This window comes from Oncorhynchus nerka, linkage group LG22, assembly GCF_034236695.1.
Source record: "Oncorhynchus nerka isolate Pitt River linkage group LG22, Oner_Uvic_2.0, whole genome shotgun sequence".
Lineage (NCBI taxonomy): Eukaryota > Metazoa > Chordata > Actinopteri > Salmoniformes > Salmonidae > Oncorhynchus > Oncorhynchus nerka.
This window is the reverse complement of record NC_088417.1, coordinates 56,723,803-56,743,767: the sequence shown is the minus strand read 5'-3', so window position 1 is coordinate 56,743,767 and position 19,965 is coordinate 56,723,803. Positions and strand designations below refer to the sequence as shown.

The window sequence follows — 19,965 nt, the reverse complement described above, 5'->3', positions numbered from 1 at the left end:
ACAAAGCATACTGGGAATGATATAATAATGAGCCCCCTCCCATATTTCTTTCTCTCTGAGATAGTGACAACACAGACGATTAACAACACCACGCGGTAGTGATTCCATTGTGATTTAAAATAACACTTCATTTATTCACTGCAGGTGGTGTCAATTTCAATCCCGCTGGTGTTAACCCTACTTGAAATCAACACTCTCACTTTTTACCTCAACACCAAGATTTTAGCACCCGCAAATTTGCTGTTCAGGTTGTCATTGCAAATAATAATAATTAAAAGTCATCACAGTCCTCTTGTTTAGCACTCTTTCTCTCCCTGACATCATATGAATACCATTCCCTGATAGGCTCAGTCCCTATGAATGGTTCCTGAAGAATAGAGTGCTGCTGTAGCATCAGTTAATCACTGGTTGGCTAATAGAGAATGGTTAATACCAGGAAGTGGCTTTTCAATGGGGTCAAGAGTCAATGGTATTTGTCTCTAACTCTCTCCCTCCCTCCCCTGCGTCCGCCACTCCTCTCCGCCTCAACCACCATCACAATCAATTAAAAGGCTTTCCCAAATGTTTGGTAGTTATCAGACCGGGGAACATTGTAAGATGTAATATTTTGGCTGAATTCATGTGTGCGTTTTCAATATCCTCCACATTAATGGTTGTCATGGGCAACAAGCAGCCAGCCCTACAGGACTGAGATTGCCCTTCCACTGTGAGGGAACTGTCATGGTGGGGTCGACAAGTACGCCCACACACATACACACAAATGCTCTCACGCAGGCACACATACACATGCTGGCACCCACATGAACAAATACTATCGTATACTATTTTTTAAATACTATAGTATACACTAGTAAAAAAAAAGGTATACACTATAGTAATTACTGTAGTGCTTTTGTGGACTGTAGTGCACTATAGTATTCCAACAGTATACTACAAAATTCTACAGTAAGGACTACACATGATCAAAATATACTACATTGTGTAGAACAGTGTAACAATGTCTACTTCAGAATTCTAAGTACTGTAGTATTCTATATTAAGCTGAAGTGTTTTTTCATGTGGGCACACACACACACACACACACGTCTTCTGCTCACTTCTAGACTCAACATAAGCCAGTCTTACACTGGTATAATGTATGCCAATTTAACATAATGTTTGCACAGTGGTCCCCATGCGTGCACCCTCACACGTGTACACACACACACACACACACACACACACACTTAAATTGACACTTTGTCTGCTGAAGCACAGAGTTCTCCATTTCAATAAGCCCTGACTGTTATCTCTCAAGGGATGGAAACAAATTGCCTTCCCCTTGGTGAACGCCATATTTATTCCGAAGAGAACGCCCCCCCCCCCCCTGATATGTGTGTGTCCTGCCGTGCTTGTTGTGAGTGAGAGGGAGGCAGTGATACTTGATCAAATCAAACATGTATGTTTCTGTGAAAAGACTCCAATTGACATGGAGCCAAGACTGCCCTGGTGAAAAATAATATGCGTCATGAAATCATTTGACCCAAGTTAAAACTGGAGCACTCAGTTATTTTAGAATATAAGGCACTCCGAGTCCAACTAAACGGATAGGTTTTCGTGTCCTGAAAAATCTCAGGAATAGCAGAAGACGACGATGTCCCATTTCACTACTCTAAATGTAACCTCTAAAAGAATATTGATATTCAGACAACTGAAACTCCTCACAAAGGTTATTGTAAATAGATTCACCATTTTATATCCAATCAAGCCCCTTTCTCTGGATTGTTGACCCTAAAGAGGTGGACACATTGAGCTCTTGGAGGTAAAAGCATTAATCACCTTCCCAGAGCAGCTTTTCACTAAGGAGGTGTGTGTGTGTGGATGCGTGCATTACTCACTGTATGTGTGTGTGTGTGTGTGTGTGTGTTACTCCCTGACTAAGATAGATGTGGAAGGGCTCTTTGAGATGGAAGGATTATAATGTGAGAGATTTCTTGTCAGTTCTTCTTCCCTCCCTGGCCTTTGGATGGATAACTGGATGGAGTAGATCTGATCCACTTTGCATATCTGTGCTCTCTCATCTGCAGAGACAACAACACATCAACCAACTGGCTGCACAGCCTTGCTTTGATACCAGCTCACTATGACTATCTACTTCCCTGATTTACATTTGTGATTAAAGGGCTCACAATGAACAAAGATCTGCTGTGATTGTCACACAGGTTCAAGCACACACACATACACACGCACTCTGAGTAATTGTATGAGAAAGTGGATGTTGTTGATGAGAGCTGTGTTAACCCACACACACTCACAGTAGGGGCATGTCCAGAGGAATGGATCATAATTAACTGTGGGCCTAGATTGACTTTCATCACAGGGTCATTTATTTCAATTAGACAACTACACACACGGCACACGCGCACACACACGCTTGGACTACTTAATCTGCTGGCCGGCCCTGCTGGAACAATCAGCTTCTCACCTCACACAGAGAGAGAGAGAGGGAGAGATAGAAGGGGGGCACTGAGGTGTCTGGATGACAAAACACTGTCCTACTTGTAGTTATTTACCTTGGCTGTCCTCAGAGTACAATGTCATAAACTGCCTATACATGACAGTGTGACCTTTTAGATGTGTGAACTTGACTCAATCAAACTACGCAGTGTAGTAGTTTACATTGTTCTGGTTGTTATCACTTACCTGTTAATCATGGAACATAATACAATATCAGTGTCCATATCATTCATATCATATGATATCCATACCATGTAGTGTGTTTGATCTATGGCTTTTTATTGAGCTGCCATCTTGGCCAGCACATCCTTGTAAAAGAGGTCCCCTGACCTCAATGGGACTTCCTGGGTAAAGAAATGTGAAATGGAAATCTAAATTAAAATAATTTTCTCTATATGAACTCATCCCTCTCGCCTCTCTCGGTTCTCTGCAGATCCAGTGCTCCCCCAGGCTGGCCCAGACCCACACCACGTTGATGCTGGTGAGCTCTCACCTCCTCTTCGTCCTGCGCTCCCCCATCCCTCCATCCAGTGATGGCGATGAGTTCCGACCCGGGCTGCAGAAGGGACGACCTTAGCCCTGACCCCGACCCAATGACCCCTGACCGCAGTGACCTCACTGCCATGATGGCCACCGTGACTGTGACGACCACCGAGACGGGCGGCTCACCGGCCAATGGCGTGAGGATTGGGGCTCAGCAAGGAGGAGCTAAGAAAGGCCCTGCTCAGCGGCCACACCTCTCAGGGAGGAAGCTGTCGCTACAGGAGCGGGGCACGTACCCATCTGGGAGGTCAGGGGGGGCTCACGTCTCCCCCCGTGTGGTACGCAGACCCACCGTGGAGTCCAAACGCGTCTCCATCTCAGACGCCGAGGTGAGAGAACTGACTGCACCGACACAGGGAGAGAGAAATTCAATTCAATGCAATAATCATTATTATTGCTCCTCTGGAACAAATTGAGTTGAATTAAGAGGGCTAACTGTTAGGTTTATAAGGGGTTTGGAGGCATAGTTAAGTGGTAAAGCATCTGGCAGAATATCAAGAGGTTCACGTTCATCTGGGTTTAAATAAAGGATGAATAGAATAAAATCCAAAATATTTTTCATATTGTAGTCAAGGTTGGCGTGAGTGTTTTAGCTGTGCGTGTTGTGACCAGGGTTCTCAGACATTGAATGAGTAGGATTGTATGGGCCATCGTGCAATTGTGACTCGTGCTTTTTAATGCAAAGTAGACCCCTGTTTCTGTATTAGATGGAAAGTGAATGTCCTGCGTGTGATGTGCCACTAAGCGGTCAGTCAGACAGAGGGGTCAGGTCAGGAGATTTCTCTCTCTTAGAGCTTAAGTCTTAACAGCATTTGTGTCTGTGTCTGTGTGTGTTCAGTGCGTGTAGCCTACATGTGTGCTCTGAATGAATCAGTGCTATGCTCGGGGACATGAAATCTGTAATCTACATCTTGAATATTCTGCCTCTAGCTGAATTACCATCTGGTCTCATCTGAGAGAGCACTAGGAAATAGTCTCCAAGAGTGCGTACTAAATGGCACCCTATTTCCTAGAGCCCTGGTCAGAAGTAGTCCCCTTAATAGGGAATATGGTGGCATTTGGGATGACGATTTACTTCACTTACTCTTCACTACCTCAGTTAATCTTCGAATATACACTCCTCAAGAACTGGAATCCAAATCATGTACCTAATAGTTAATACCCAAGTGGATCCAATTGCAATACTGTTGGGAATTGTGTATTACCGGTAAAATATATACAAATCTCCAGTCATGCATTCAATTGAGACTTTGTCATTTCCTTCCCATAAAAATGTATCTTTGGAGAATTAGTGAATGTCAGAGTACATCAGTCTTCACATCATCATTATTGAGTGTTGTATTAGAATTAGAGTAATTACACAAAGAACATGTGGTTGATTGGTCACATCGGTGAGCTCAGCAGGTACCTGATTCACTCACTTACAGTACATGTCGGTGCAATCAAATCGTGTGTGTGTGTGTGTGTGTGTGTGTGTGTGTGTGTGTGTGTGTGTGTGTGTAATGATAATGACATCCTATGGGCGGACAGAGAGAGCAGGAGAAGGGATCATGACTGTTAGTCAATACCGCTTTACCTTGTGTGGGACACATCCTCCTCTATACCAGCCCCCTGATAAACACATGTTGTTTTTATGTATATAGAGGCTCTGGAGTTGGTTGTCTGGACATGGAATGAGAAGGGAATAACCAGTGTAGTATATAGACGATTTCTTACATTTATGGACCTGTACACAATTAGGTTTCACAAAATTAATTTGTTACAATCGTTATGAAACATCTTATATTTTTGCGATAGAGATTTTGTCTGCACAACCCTTTTTGACCAAACCTCAAACCATCCCATCCCATTGTTTTTAGTAAAAAAAATACTAAAATCACCAGAAATTCAGCGAGAAATGTGTTCACCGGGCCTCCCAAGTGGAGCAGCGGTCTAAGGCACCGCATCGCAGTGCTAGACATGTGGAGGCTGGTGACTTGAAAAATTGAGGAGGATGGGAGACCCACGGTATAGGTGCGGAACGCACAGAGATGACAAAGTGTTTTTCAAAAATGGTCAAAGACTAATTATTTTAACCTAAAGCATTTAATAAAGACATTTATAGTACAATATTATGGTGAATGGGAATGAGAGGGCTACTTACACAGTGATGGAAAGGGATCACAGCAGTGATTGAATGAGGGTATGAGGCATGAGTGTTCAGAGGCTTGACCAGTGCAGGACAGGATTTGACAACAAAAAAACTAACACACCACACCACACAGTTAGACAAAAGAGCTAAGAATGAGTTAGTCCAAGCAAGGAGTAAAATCATTGATGTGTAATAATGTGATTGTGTTTGTGTATGTGATTAGCTCTACATACAGTAATGAGAGAAAATTGATAGAGGTACTCAGTGCTTGGAGGAGAAACATCCAATGTGCCAGTGGGCTCATGAGACGTAGCTTCAGTTCATGTCAGGAGAAAGTTGACAATGGTAGTGGAGTGGAGTAGTCATCACATCTTACTCAGGGAACAGGAGGGGACTTAGCTGTAAATACAAATAGCAGATTACATTCCATTACAGCTGCGCCATCGTAGGTTTGGACAACGAGTTTCTCTATATGAAGTTAAATTCAGACATCTGAAAATTCATAAAGTCAAACACAGACTGCGCAACTCGCCCACTTGACACATCAAAGTAGCCCAATAAACGTTCCTGAATAAATCCCTGATCATCCACATACCTGACGATAACTGACACCTGCAAGCAGACTGGTGGCACCACAGGTCCCAGAGCGGTGGGGTAATTTTTACCCCCTGGGGCTTGGAGTTTTTACGTATATGTTAACCTAACTAGGAAAAGTTTGGACACTATAAGGTATGACAGTGATTAATCAGTTGTAAATAGGTTTTCTATGGGCTTTGATGGTTTTTAAAAAAAACTCCTGGGAAAAACTCCTGGCCCTGGGGGGGATGAAAACCCTGTCAAACTGCAGCTACCTTATATTTGTTCATATACAGCATATTTAAGAGAAAGGGGGATACTTAGTCAGATGTACAACTGTATGCATTCAACTGAAATGTGTCTTCCGCGTTTAACCCAACTGAATCAGAGAGGTGTGGGGGGCTGCCATAATCGACATCCACGACTTTAGATTAGATTAGGACAACCATAGACAACAACTGATAGACAATACAACTCACAAGGCTTACTCTGTCATCACTATGATGTTGATTGATTAATTCCAGTTAATAACTTTGGATTAAAAACGTATAGGCAGCCTAGCCCGCCCAATTTTGAATATAAACTAAATTTGATCACATTCACATTTTCTCCTGACACACAAATGGACTTTAAATACATAACGTTACCAATTAGTTTACCCTGGCCAGATGGACAGGGCGCATAGGCTGTATGCATCTGCTATTATTAGTAGCCTACGGTTGATCAGACTGAAACAGTCTTGTTTTCATCCCATATAGCATGTCAGATTTCTAATGCTGCAACATTTATGTCATGAGTTTTTGCTTGTGTCTGTCCGGAGTGATTGTGTTATCATCTTTGCTAAATAAATACTGGAGGAAAGTGGAAAGCCTACTTGAGCACACGCAAAAACCTCTCGTCAACCTCTCTCTTTAATCTAACCTCTCGTCAACCTCTCTCTTTAATCTAACTTTTAATGGATGGTAGCTATCAAATCATTCAGAACTGTTTTCGACATCCCAGAAAAGACAGTCGAAAGTTCGATATGTTCAGCAAGTAAAGCATCGTAACGTGCAATTATCTCTGCAAGCTCCTTGTAGTTGCCCTTGTTGGCGGAAGTTTCCCTCTTGTCCTCTAAAAGCAAATTTTTGCATGGCCAAAAACACAGTGGTGTTATGAACATCCTTGTTTCTTCTTACTTTCTCGTTGTGTTGTGCAGTTTGAATACGCAGACCTTTGTCATAATCGATGCAGCTTTTTCCCAGAAGGTTGAATCTGATGTAGGCATTTATCTGCTCCCTGCTTTTGTTTTGCCGTGAAGTGCTGTTCCATTCAACTCCGGCCATTGTTGTGGGCCTGCCCTCTCCTGAACAGCACCCAATGGCTATTTCATATGGAAATGGAGAGGAGTAGCAGGTGTGTGTGTTTGCTGTTCTACTCCATTCCATTTTAATAAAATAAAAATAAATATAATCTGACATGGGGGGGATATATATATATATACACACACACAAACAAACCAACACACACACACACACACAAACAAACCAACACACACACACACACCCAAACAAACCAACACACACACACACACACACACACACACACACACACACACCCAAACAAACCAACACACACACACACACACCCAAACAAACCAACACACACACACGAACAAACCACACATTTCATTGCAAAAAAAAAACTTACAAATAAATAAATATCTAATATATATTTATATTTCATAAAATGGCATTAGCACTTACCCGTCCAGAAGTACGTCCTGTCCTTGCAGAAACAGCTCCTCAGTTTGTTTGAATCATAACACTCCAAGATTCCTCAAACAAAAAATCTCTCACTTTCACTTTTTCACTTTCACTTTAGACTTTGACTTTGTTTTTCCTGATTTATTCGCCATGATATCTTCAATGAAATCGTTGAAAATACAACTTTACGAAATACAACTGCACGTAAAAAGCCTTACAGCAACTCCTCTGATCGTCAAGGCGAGAATGGAGTTCCTTACGCGTGCGATTACAAACAAGGAATGGTGGTCCAACCCAAAACCATTACATACTGGCGTTTACCTCAGCTCATTGGCGATCTACCCAGCTAGATTTCAAGAAGATCAGTGGTCATTGGGCAGAAATATAGTCAATCAATGAAGCTTCGCTAAAATTATTGATGCGTAAGGTAGTCATTGCTCGTTGTCTTCAAATCAGTTCACTTCGGTCAATACTCCCCGCAAAAAAAACAATGACGTTTGGCTGTGTTGCAAACATCCAGAGGAAGGCACTGAAACCAACCATGACTAGATAAACGATTGTTTACGGTGTGTAATTACGTCGAATGCTCCGTAAAAAATGGATAGAGATGGAATTCACGGCACAAACGGTTTACAGAATGTTTCGATTTAGGCTATAAAAATGGATTTTATCAAAGAAAACGGCACTTCATTTGATCACTGGGACCCTCAGGAAGAGAAATAAGAGCAAGATATCAGAATGTAAGTCATAATTTCATAATGCAAAGCTTTGATTGTTTGGAGGACGTCCTCCGGAAGTGGTGATAATTACCATGTACGTCTATGAAAGGGAGTGAGGCCTACGAACCTCCTAGATTTTTTATGGAAGTCAATGCAGCCAGAGGAAGACTGAAGTTAGCTGTCCTCCGGCTACACCATGGTGCTACTCCAGACAGTGCTGTTGAGGCTACTGTAGACCTTCATTGCAAAACAGTGTATTTTATTCAAAAAAATTTGGGACATGAATATATTTAGTATAGTTTTATCTAAAAAGGATAACTTTTTTAATGTTTCACTATTTTTATTTTTATGAAATTTCACTGAGGAGCCTCCACCGCTACAGACCCGGGTTCGATCCCGGGCTGTGTCGCAGCCAACCACGACCGGGAGACCCAAGAGGTGGTGCACAATTGGCCCAGCGTCGTCTGGGTTAGGGGAAGATTTGGCAGGCTGGGATGTCCTTGTCCCATCGCGCTCTAGTGACTCTTTGTGTTGGGCCAGGCGCATGCACGCTGACTTTGTTCGCCAGCTGTACGGTGTTTCCGCCGACACATTGGTGCAGCTGGCTTCGGGGTTAAGTGAGCAGCATGTCAAGAAGTAGTGTGGCTTGGAGGGTTCGTGTTTTGGAGGACACATGGCTCTCGACCTTCGCCTCTCCTGAGTTGGTACGGGAGATGCAGCGATGGGACAAGATTGTAACTACCAATTGGAAACCACGACATTGTGGAGAAAAAGGGGGAAATAGAATACAAATGTGTTCACCAATTATTTCCACGAATAAAAGAAGAGACATACACTGAGACTGAGTGTGTAAAACATTAGGATATTGAGTTCCTAATATTGAGTTGCACCCCCTGTCTTTTGCCCTCAGAACAGCCTCAATTCGTCAGGGCATTGACTCTACAAGGTGTTGAAAGAGTTCTACAGGGATGCTGGCCCATGTTGACTCCAATGTTTTCCAAAGTTGTGTCAAGTTGGCTGGATGTCCTTCGGGTGGTGGACCATTCTTGATACACACTGGAAACGGTTGAGAATGAAAAATCCAGCAGCGTTGCAGTTCTTGACACACTCAAACCGGTAGGCCTGGCACCTACTGCCATACCCCATTCAAAGAGACGTAAGTCTTGTGTCTTGCCCATTGACCCTCTGAATGGCACACATACACAATCCATGTCTCAATTGTCTCAAGGATTAAAAATCCTCCTTTAACCTTCCCTTCATCTACACTGATTGAAGTGGATTTAACAAGTGACATCAATAAGGGATCATTGCTTTCACCTAGATTCACCTGGTCAGTCTGTCATGGAAAGAGCAGGTGTTCCTAATGTTTAGTACACTCAGTGAATGTGATCATGTCACACTGTAATCAAGGTATGAAATTATATATTTTTTTTGGGGGGGGGGGGGGGCATAGTTGTGGTCAAATTGCAGTGTAGAAATTATTATAATTATGTCCTGCCCCCTCGACCGGCCTCTCCGACAACAATCGGCCCGTGGCTGAATCAAGTTCCTACCCCTGACCGACAGTAAAATTCTCTCCATGCTGTTCCTCTATTATTAAGCTGTGGAGTATTTTTCAATGTTTGTCACTATTTCTGTCTGTCTCTTTGTCTCTCGGTCACTATGCTTCGCCTCTCTTTCTTTCTCCTTCCGTACCTTCTTGCTCTACTCCCCCCCCCTCCACCATGAGCTTTATTTATGTGGCTTTAATTTCAGTCTCTTGTTGTTAAACCGAGGATTAAAAACAGTAATCTGTAGAGAAACACCCGAAACAAACAATACAGAGATACTTTAACAGTATTTGACAAAACACAGCACACAGAAGCATGATTACAACCACATCCACAATAGCATCCCACATCCTTTGTCTCATATTTTTTATGTTCCTGTAGAATCTCTCCCTTTTCTCTCTCTCTCTCATCTCTCGTCTCGTCTCGTCTCTCTCCCCCCACACTCTCTCCTCACTTCCCAACCACAATGACAGCATCTCCTTCCCACTTTTCAGAAAAAAGCATGAGCAGCGTTGTGGCACCAATAAATCTCCCTTCTCTAATTATTGACTCATCACCCGATATTTAGTCAGGGTCGACTAATGTCTATCTCAGCAGGCCACCATCCTCCCGCAGTACACTCAGGTGTGTGTATGTCTCTGCGCTCACTGAGGGGTTGGAAGAAACTATTGATCACTTTCTCCTACAGGGCCACTTCGAGTTGAGGGACAGAACTAAAATGGAGGTGTAATTTATACTCTTCTCCACCTCCATGCTAAGTAAACTAAGGAGTAGAAAGAGATGGTTTTGTTGCCATACTAGTGATGCAGCAGCAGGCTACACAGGATGATTGTTTGGTTGGAGATTCTCTCAGAGAGCTACAGTATTCATGACTGTGTCTAAGTGTGCGTCCCAAATGACACCCTAATCCCTACATAGTACACTTGTTTCGACCAGTTAATAAATGAGGAACATGATATCCATCCTCCCTGTAAGACATGAGGAGAAATGAGAAATCAATGGACAAGGAGAGGAGGAAGAGACGTGTCAAGGGAGAGATGCTTAGAAGGAAATGACAGCTCAGCAACTCTCACCCCCCGAGAGGGTAGAAGGGAGTGGAGGGATGGGTGGAGTAATAGAGGGAGGAATGGCTTTCTGGGTCATCTGATGCAGTAGCCCATCCGTGACAAGGACTTACAAGTTGTGCGTTCCCGAGATGGCGTTCTGCACACCATATTGTGCTGTGCCGTTATTTGCCTGTTTGTGGCCTTTGACCTCATTAACAAGCTGTTTTCGCCGACTGGATGCTTTTTGTTTGTTGCACCATTCTCGGTAAACCCTAGACACTGTTGTGCGTGAAAAGCCCAGGAGGCCAGACATTTTTGAGATACTGGAAACCAGTGGTGTAAAGTACTTAATTAAAAGTACTTTAAAGTATTACGTAAGTCATTATTTTGGGGATCTGTGCTGTACTTTACTATTTATAGTTTTTACAACTTTTATTTTTACTTCACTACATTACTAAATAAAATAATGCACTTTTTACTCCATACATTTTCAGCCAGAAGTACTCGTTACATTTTGAATGGCTAGCAGGACAGGAAAATGCTCAAATTCATGCACTTATCAAGAGAACGTCCCTGGTCATCCCTATTGCGTCTTATCTGGCGGACTCACTGAACACAAATGCTTCATTTGTAAATTATGTCTGAGTGTTGGAGTGTGCCCCTGGCTATCGTAAATAAAAAAAACAAGAAAATCGTGCCGTCTGGCTTGCTAAATATAAGGAATTTGAAATGATTTATACTTTTACTATTAATACTTAAGTATATGTAAATTAGCAATTACATTTGCTTTTGATACTTAAGTATATTTAAAACCAAATACTTTTAGACTTTTACTCAAGTAGTATTTTATATGGGTGACTCACTTTTACTTGAGTAATTTTCTATGAATGTATCTTTACTTTTACTCAAGTATGACATTTGGGTACTTTTTACACCACTGACTGGAACTGGCACGCCTGGCACCGATGATCATACAACGCTCAATGTCACTTAGGTCAGTCGTTTTGCCCATTCTAACATTCAATCGAACACTAACTGAATGCCTCGATGCCTGTCTGCCTGCTCTATATAGCAAGCCACGGCCACGTGACTCACTGTCTGTATGAGTTAACAATTTTAGTGAATGAGGTGGTGTACCTAATGAACTGAGTCTATATCATAAGGCCTTTAGTTGAGGGCCTAGTTATACCATTACACAGTGGTGTTAGGAAACCCCTGGTTTATAGGCCACATCTGGCCTGCAAGTCACATTATGTTGGCTTGCAAAGTGATGTGTAATTCCTATTGGAATCCAGCCAGTGTTAGGATATCCAACAAGTGACATTTTTTATCACCTGCAACCTGCATTCAGACTGACTGCCAGGGTAGGGAAGATTGAATACTGAGACTACCTCAATGATCTAAACTGGAACAACAATCTCAGTAATGGGTGCAATAAGTCCAACTACTAACAGATTAGTTTAAAAAAAAGTTTATCTTTGTCTGATTAATGTTATGCTACACAATCAATGAACATGGCCGTCATTGTAAAATAAGAATTTGTTCTTAACTGACTTGCCTCGTTAAACAAAGGTTAAATAACAAAAAAAAACATGCAAAAACACGTGTGTGTGTGTGTGTGTCACACCCTGGTCTTAGTATTTTGTGTTTTCTTTATTTATTTGGTCAGGCCAGGGTGTGACATGGGTTTATTTTGTGGTGTGTTTGTGTATTGGGGTTTTTCGTAGGTTTTGGGATTGTGGCTTAGTGGAGTGTTCTAGCAAAGTCTATGGTTGCCTGAGGCGGTTCTTAATCAGAGGTAGGTGATTCTCGTTGTCTCTGATTGGGAACCATATTTAGGCAGCCATATTCTTTGAGTGTTTCGTGGGTGATTGTTCCTGTCTCCGTGTTAGTTGTCACCAGATAGGCTGTATAGGTTTTCACATTCCGTTTGTTGTTTTTGTATTGTTCGTGTTTTTTTCTTCATTAAAGATGTATCGAACTAACCACGCTGCATTTTGGTCCGACTCTCCTTCGACGGAAGAAAACCGTAACAGTGTGTGTGTGTGTGTTTTAAGTCCTTCAACATGGCCCAGCTCTTTATCCATCAGCTCCTTAGATACAGTATATACTGCAGTGGAGATGTCACTGAGCATGCGCCAGCTGGACCTGGCACAATGGGCTAACAACAGTGTCCGGTTTCTCTTTCTCTCTTGCTCTCTCTGTCCCTCTCTCGCTCACTCACTTTCACTTCCTGCATCTCACTCCACATACAGTAGCATACCTTACACTCTGAGTCGCACTGTGTGTTGGTGTCACTCATGTGCTCTTTCCTCTTATGTTGTTGATGTGCTGTTGGGTCTTGACCCTATAGAACCCCGCACTGGAGGTGTCATAATACCATAAAACCTAGCGGTCAAACAGGGCGATTTTAGAAACACTTAAAATAAGGTCTGTGTTTCGTGTAGGCTTAGCCTGAGGTAAGGTTTAAATTCTCTTTCTCTTGATCGACCCGACCCCGAAAGAGCGGTCGAGCTTCCCTCTCCCTTCCTTTCGTTCAGTATTTTCTGTCTGTCCATCTGTCCTCTCTCTATATACAGTGGGACAAAAAAGTATATAGTCAGCCACCATTTGTGCAAGTTCTCCCACTTAAAAAGATGAGAGAGGCCTGTAATTTTCATCATAGGTACACTTCAACTATGACAGATGAAATTAGAAAAAGAAATCCAGAAAATCACATTGTAGGATTTTTTATGAATTTATTTGCAAATTATGGTGGAAAATAAGTATTTGGTCACATACAAACAAGCAAGATTTCTGGCTCTCACAGACCTGTAACTTATTTAAGAGGCTCCTCTGTCCTCCACTCGTTACCTTTATTAATGGCACCTGTTTGAACTTGTTATCAGTATAAAAGACACCTGTCCACAACCTCAAACAGTCACACTCCAAACTCCACTATGGCCAAGACCAAAGAGCTGTCAAAGGACACCAGAAACAAAATTGTAGACCTGCACCAGGCTGGGAAGACTGAATCTGCAATAGGTAAGCAGCTTGGTTTGAAGAAATCAACTGTGGGAGCAATTATTAGGAAATGGAAGACATACAAGACCGCTGATAATCTCCCTCAATCTGGGGCTTCACGCAAGATCTCACCCCGTGGGGTCAAAATGATCACAAGAACGGTGAGCATAAATCCCAGAACCACATGGGGGGACCTAGTGAATGACCTGCAGAGAGCTGGGACCAAAGTAACAAAGCCTACCATCAGTAACACACTACGCCGCCAGGGACTCAAATCCTGCAGTGCCAGACGTGTCCCCCTGCTTAAGCCAGTACATGTCCAGGCCCGTCTGAAGTTTGCTAGAGAGAATTTGAATGATCCAGAAGAAGATTGGGAGAATGTCATATGGTCAGATTAAATCAAAATATAACTTTTTGGTAAAAACTCGTCGTGTTTGGAGGACAAAGAATGCTGAGTTGCATCCAAAGAACACCATACCTACTGTGAAGCATGGGGGTGGAAACATCATGCTTTGGGGCTGTTTTTCTGCAAAGGGACTAGGACGACTGATCCGTGTAAAGGAAAGAATGAATGGGGCCATGTATTGTGAGATTTTGAGTGAAAACCTCCCATCAGCAAGGGCATTGAAGATGAAATGTGGCTGGGTCTTTCGAAGGAGTAGCTTCGTAAGAAGCATTTCAAGGTCCTGGAGTGGCCTAGCCAGTTTCCAGATCTCAACCCCATAGAAAATCTGTGTTGCCCAGCAACAGTCCCAAATCATCACTGCTCTAGAGGAGATCTGCATGGAGGAATGGGCCAAAATACCAGCAACAGTGTGTGAAAACCTTGTGAAGACCTTGACCTCTGTCATTGCCAACAAAGGGTATATAACAAAGTATTGAGAAAACTTTTGTTATTTTCCACCATAATTTGCAAATAAATCCATTCAAAATCCTACAATGTGATTTTCAGATTTTTTTTTTCCTTTCTCATTTTGTCTGTCATAGTTGAAGTGTACCTATGATGAAAATTACAGGCCTCATCTTTTTAAGTGGGAGAACTTGCACAATTGGTGGCTGACTAAATACTTTTTTGCCCCCCACTGTGTATAAATATATATATTTTATTATTATGTTTTTCTCTCTCTCCTCTTCTTTCTATCTCCTCCTCTTTCCTATCTCTCTCTGCCCTGCTTAACTCCTCTTTGCTCCTCTCTCTGCCTTGTCCCTTGTTGACTACATGCATTATCAGTGGTTGCTATGGCGCTCCAAGCAGTTTATACAGCACTGTAATGGATGTATGACTGTAAACTGAATTCAGTGGCCGTAGGCATCACTAATAACATCTCTAAAATTAGCTATTCGGTGGAGAACATATTGTTCATGAATCCAACGCTGTATTTGAGTCATCCAATGTTCCATTTCTCTCCTCAGGTGGATATGGTAGATGGATGAATCATCCTATCTTTTCTTTCATATATTCTCGTTTAATGTCATCCCTTTGTTTTCTTCCTCCTGCAGAACTGTATCCAGCTGAACCAGTACAAGCTGAAGAGTGAGATCGGAAAGGTGAGCCTTGAACTAATTCAGAAATGCAGAATACCCTCTCTTCAATCAATCACCTTTCTGATATTTGTACATCATGTTCTTTTACAATTGTGTCCCTGTTGTATCGAACTGTCTCACACTAATTGTGCTGTCTGCTATCATTGGCACTAAATACAAATTCATTAATGAACTATTCTAAACTATTCTAATCAATATTATCCCTAAGCAGAATAGCCCACCTTCTATCAACACTGTTGGTGGTATCCCTGGCCTGTTTGTCTGCCTGTTTGTCTGCCTCCTTCTGTGCCTGTGTCTACCTTTTCAGTCCGGATAGACTTATGTATCTATCAGAGAGGACCAATAGATTGTAATGTACATTCACCTTTAGAGGGCCTGGCCATCAATACAAGAGGCCCATATTTTAGATTTACAGTAGTAGCTGTTCAATCTACAGTGCATTCGGAAAGTATTCAGACCCCTTGACTTTTTTTCCACATTTTGTTACGTTACAGGCTTATTCTCAAATTGATTAAATCTTTCCCCCCCTCATCAATCTACACACAATACCCCATAATGACAAAGCAAAAACTGGTTTTTAGAAATGTTTGCATATGTATTTTTTTTTAACAACTGAGATCCAACATTTGCATAAGTATTCAGACCCTTTACTCAGAACTTTGTTGAAGCACTTTTAGCAGTGATTACAGCCTCAAGTTTTTTGGGGTATGATGCCACAAGCTTAGCACACCTGTGTTTTGGGGAGTTTTTCCCATTCTTCTCTGCTGTTCCTCTCAAGCTTTGTCAGATTGGATGGGAAGTGTCGCTGCACAGCTATTTTCAGGTCTCTCCAGAGATGTTAGATCGGGTTCAAGTCCGGACTCTGGCTGGGCCACTCTAGGACATTCAGAGACCTGCGTTGTCCAGGATGTGTGCTTAGGGTTGTTTTATGCTGGAAGGTGAACCTTCGCCCCGGTCTGAGGTCCTGAGCACTCTGGAGGAGGCTTTCATCAAGGATCTCTCTGTACTTTGCTCCGTTCATCTTTCCCTTGATCCAATCTTGGTTTCATCAGACCAGAGAATCTTGTTTATCATGGTCTGAGAGTCCTTTAGTTTCCTTTTGGCAAATTCCAAGTGGCTGTCATGTGCCTTTTACTGAGGAGTGGCTTCCGTCTGGCCACAATACCATAAAGGCCTAATTGGTGGAGTGCTACAGAGATGGTTGTCCTCTGGAAGGTTCTCCCATCCCCACAGAGGAACTCTGTCAGAGTGACCATCAGGTTCTTGGTCACCTCCTTGACCCAGGCCCCTCTCCCCCGATTTCTCAGTTTGGCCGGGTGGCCAGCTCGTGGAAGAGTCTTGGTGGTTCCAAACTTTTTCCGTTTGAGAATGATAAAGGCCACTGTGTTCTTGGGAACCTTCAATGTTGCCCATTTTTTTTGGTAACCTTCCCCAGATCTGTGCCTCGACACAATCCTGTTTCGGAGCTCTACGGATAATTCCTTTGACGTCATGGCTTGGTTTTTGCTCTGACATGCACTGTCAACTGTAGGACCTTATATAGACAGGTATGTGCCTTTCCAAATCATGTCCAATCATTTGATTTTACCACAGGTGGACTCCAATCTCAATGGAAACAGGATGCAACTGAGCTCAATTTCGAGTCTCATAGCAAAGGGTCTGAATAGTGATGGAAGTAAGGTATTTCTGTTTTTTATATATATATAAATATAAATTTGCAAAAATGTCTAAACCTGTTTTCGCTTTGTCATTATGGGGTATTAATACTTTCAGAATGCAGTGCATATTCAATCAGGTACTAAATGATTGGCACCCTTGATAAAGATGAGCAAAAAAGACTGTATAAAAAAAATAAGCTTTATTGTGTGCAAAACATTTTTGGAACATTATATTATTTTATACTAGTTCAATTTCTTTGAGAAATATATTTTATTTAACAAGTAATCATTTTTTTTCTCAAACAGATAGGTGCCACTCCTGTATTCAGTACCTTTCAATTCCTCGCCTTGTGAGGATAATGGCACTGAGTCTTTTTCTAAAATGTTTTATAAGATTGGAGAACACATTGGGAGGGATCTTAGACCATTCCTCCATATAGAATATTTCTAGATCCTTGATATCCTTTGTCTGTGCCTATTGACTGCCCATGTCAATTCAAACCACAGGTTTTCAATGTGTCCGGAGACTGAGATGGCCATTGCAAAATGTTCATTTTGTTTCAATTAACAATTCCTTTGTGGCTTTTGATTTGCGCTTGGGGTTATTGTCTTGCTGTAAGATCCACTTGCAGCCTCCTGGCAGAGGCAACCAGGTTTTGGGCAACATTTATCTGGTACTTTATTATTCCTCTTTTCCACACCAATCCCACCAATGGTGTGCGTGGCCAAAGAGCTCTATTTTCAGGTCAGATGACATGAAAATAGAGATCTTTGACCACGCACACCAGTGGTAGGTTTGGCCTTGAAAAGCGGAATCATATGCAGAAAATAACCACACATCTATTGTAAAATATGGTGGTGGATTTTTATCACAGTAGACCTGATCCAATGGTAGTTTCTCTTTAGGATGATAACCCAGGCTATCTGTACTGTCTCTCCCATATTATGAAAGGCTCTGAATGAGTCACGTTGCTTTGATCAGAACCTGAATCATACAGTATACCTTGCCCATGAATCACCTCATTCTGCTTTACTACAGAATACAGTATTATGATATAAAAGGTGAAACTGGGGCCTCCCGAGTGGTGTAACCGTCTAAAGCACTGCATCGCAGTGTTAGAGGCGTTACTACAGACCCGGGTTCATTCCGGGGCTGTGCCACAACTGGCCGGGGCCCGGGAGTCCCATAGAACGGCGGGAGTCCCATAGTCCCCAAGGAGTCGGGGCCCGGGAGTCCCCAAGGAGTCGGGGCCCGGGAGTCCCATAGTCCTATGGGCTGGGTGCCTGTAGGCTGAGCGGTGTTTCCTCCGACACATTGATGAGGCTGGCTTCTGGGATAAGGAGCTCGGTTAGGCGGGTCATGTTTCGGGGAGGACTCATGACTCCTCCTTCACCTCTCCCGAGCCCGTTGGAGACTTGCAGCGATGAGACAAGATTTTTTTTAAATTGGGGAGAAAAAAGGGGGGAGGAAATAATATACACTGCTCAAAAAAATAAAGGGAACACTAAAATAACACATCCTAGATCTGAATGAATGAAATATTCTTATTAAATACTTTTTTCTTTACATAATTGAATGTGCTGACAACAAAATCACACAAAAATGATCAATGGAAATCAAATTTATCAACCCATGGAGGTCTGGATTTGGAGTCACACTCAAAATTAAAATGGAAAACCACACTACAGGCTGATCCAACTTTGATGTAATGTCCTTAAAACAAGTCAAAATGAGGCTCAGTAGTGTGTGTGGCCTCCATGTGCCTGTATGACTCCCTACAATGCCTGGGCATGCTCCTGATGAGGTGGCGGATGGTCTCCTGAGGGATCTCCTCCCAGACCTGGACTAAAGCATCCGCCAACTCTGGACAATCTGTGGTGCAATGTGGCGTTGGTGGATGGAGCGAGACATGATGTCCCAGATGTACTCAATTGGATTCAGGTCTGGGGAATGGGCGGTCCATAGCATCAATGCCTTCCTCTTGCAGGAACTGCTGACACACTCCAGCCACATGAGGTCTAGCATTGTCTTGCATTAGGAGGAACCCAGGGCCAACCGCACCAGCATAAGGTCTCACAAGGGATCTGAGGATCTCATCTCGGTACCTAATGGCAGTCAGGCTATCTCTGGCGAGCACATGGAGGGCTGTGCGGCCCCCCAATGAAATTCCACCCCACACCATGATTGACCCACCGCCAAACCGGTCATGCTGGAGGATGTTGCAGGCAGCAGAACGTTCTCCACGGTGTCTCCAGACTGTCACGTCTGTCACATGTGCTCAGTGTGAACCTGCTTTCATCTGTGAAGAGCACAGGGCGCCAGTGGCGAATTTGCCAATCTTGGTGTTCTCTGGCAAATGTCAAACGTCCTGCACGGTGTTGGGCTGTAAGTTGGGCCCTCATACCACCCTCATGGAATCTGTTTCTGACTGTTTGAGCAGACACATGCACAGTTGTGGCCTGCTGGTGGTCATTTTGCAGGGCTCTGGCAGTGCTCCTCCTGCTTCTCCTTGCACAAAGGTGGAGGTAGCGGTCCTGCTTCTGGGTTGTTGCCCTCCTACGGCCTCCTCCACGTCTCCTGATGTACTGGCCTGTCTCCTGGTAGCGCCTCCATGCTCTGGACACTACGCTGACAGACACAGCAAACCTTCTTGCCACAGCTCGCATTGATGTGCCATCCTGGATGAGCTGCACTACCTGAGCCACTTGTGTGGGTTGTAGACTCCGTCTCATGCTACCAATAGAGTGAAAGCACCGCCAGCATTCAAAAGTGACCAAAACATCAGCCAGGAAGCATAGGAACTGAGAAGTGGTCTGTGGTTATCACCTGCAGAACCACTCCTTTATTGGGGGTGTCTTGCTAATTGCCTATAATTTCCACCTGTTGTCTATTCCATTTGCACAACAGCATGTGACATTTATTGTCAATCAGTGTTGCTTCCTAAGTGGACAG

General features: G+C 43.0%; 1 protein-coding gene across 3 annotated transcripts in view; it reads left to right on the top strand.

The window, feature by feature from the left end:
• The window catches only part of camkk1a (calcium/calmodulin-dependent protein kinase kinase 1, alpha a), a 130,839-nt gene that overhangs the window by 31,642 nt on the left and 79,232 nt on the right, over nt 1-19,965 (top strand). For all 3 annotated transcript variants that reach the window (XM_029627396.2, XM_029627394.2, XM_029627397.2), the window contains exons 2-3: nt 2,930-3,368; nt 15,310-15,357. In XM_029627396.2, the coding sequence (XP_029483256.1) occupies nt 3,030-3,368; nt 15,310-15,357 (387 nt within the window). In that variant the 5' untranslated portion in view covers nt 2,930-3,029. The remainder of the gene's footprint in view (nt 1-2,929; nt 3,369-15,309; nt 15,358-19,965) is intronic.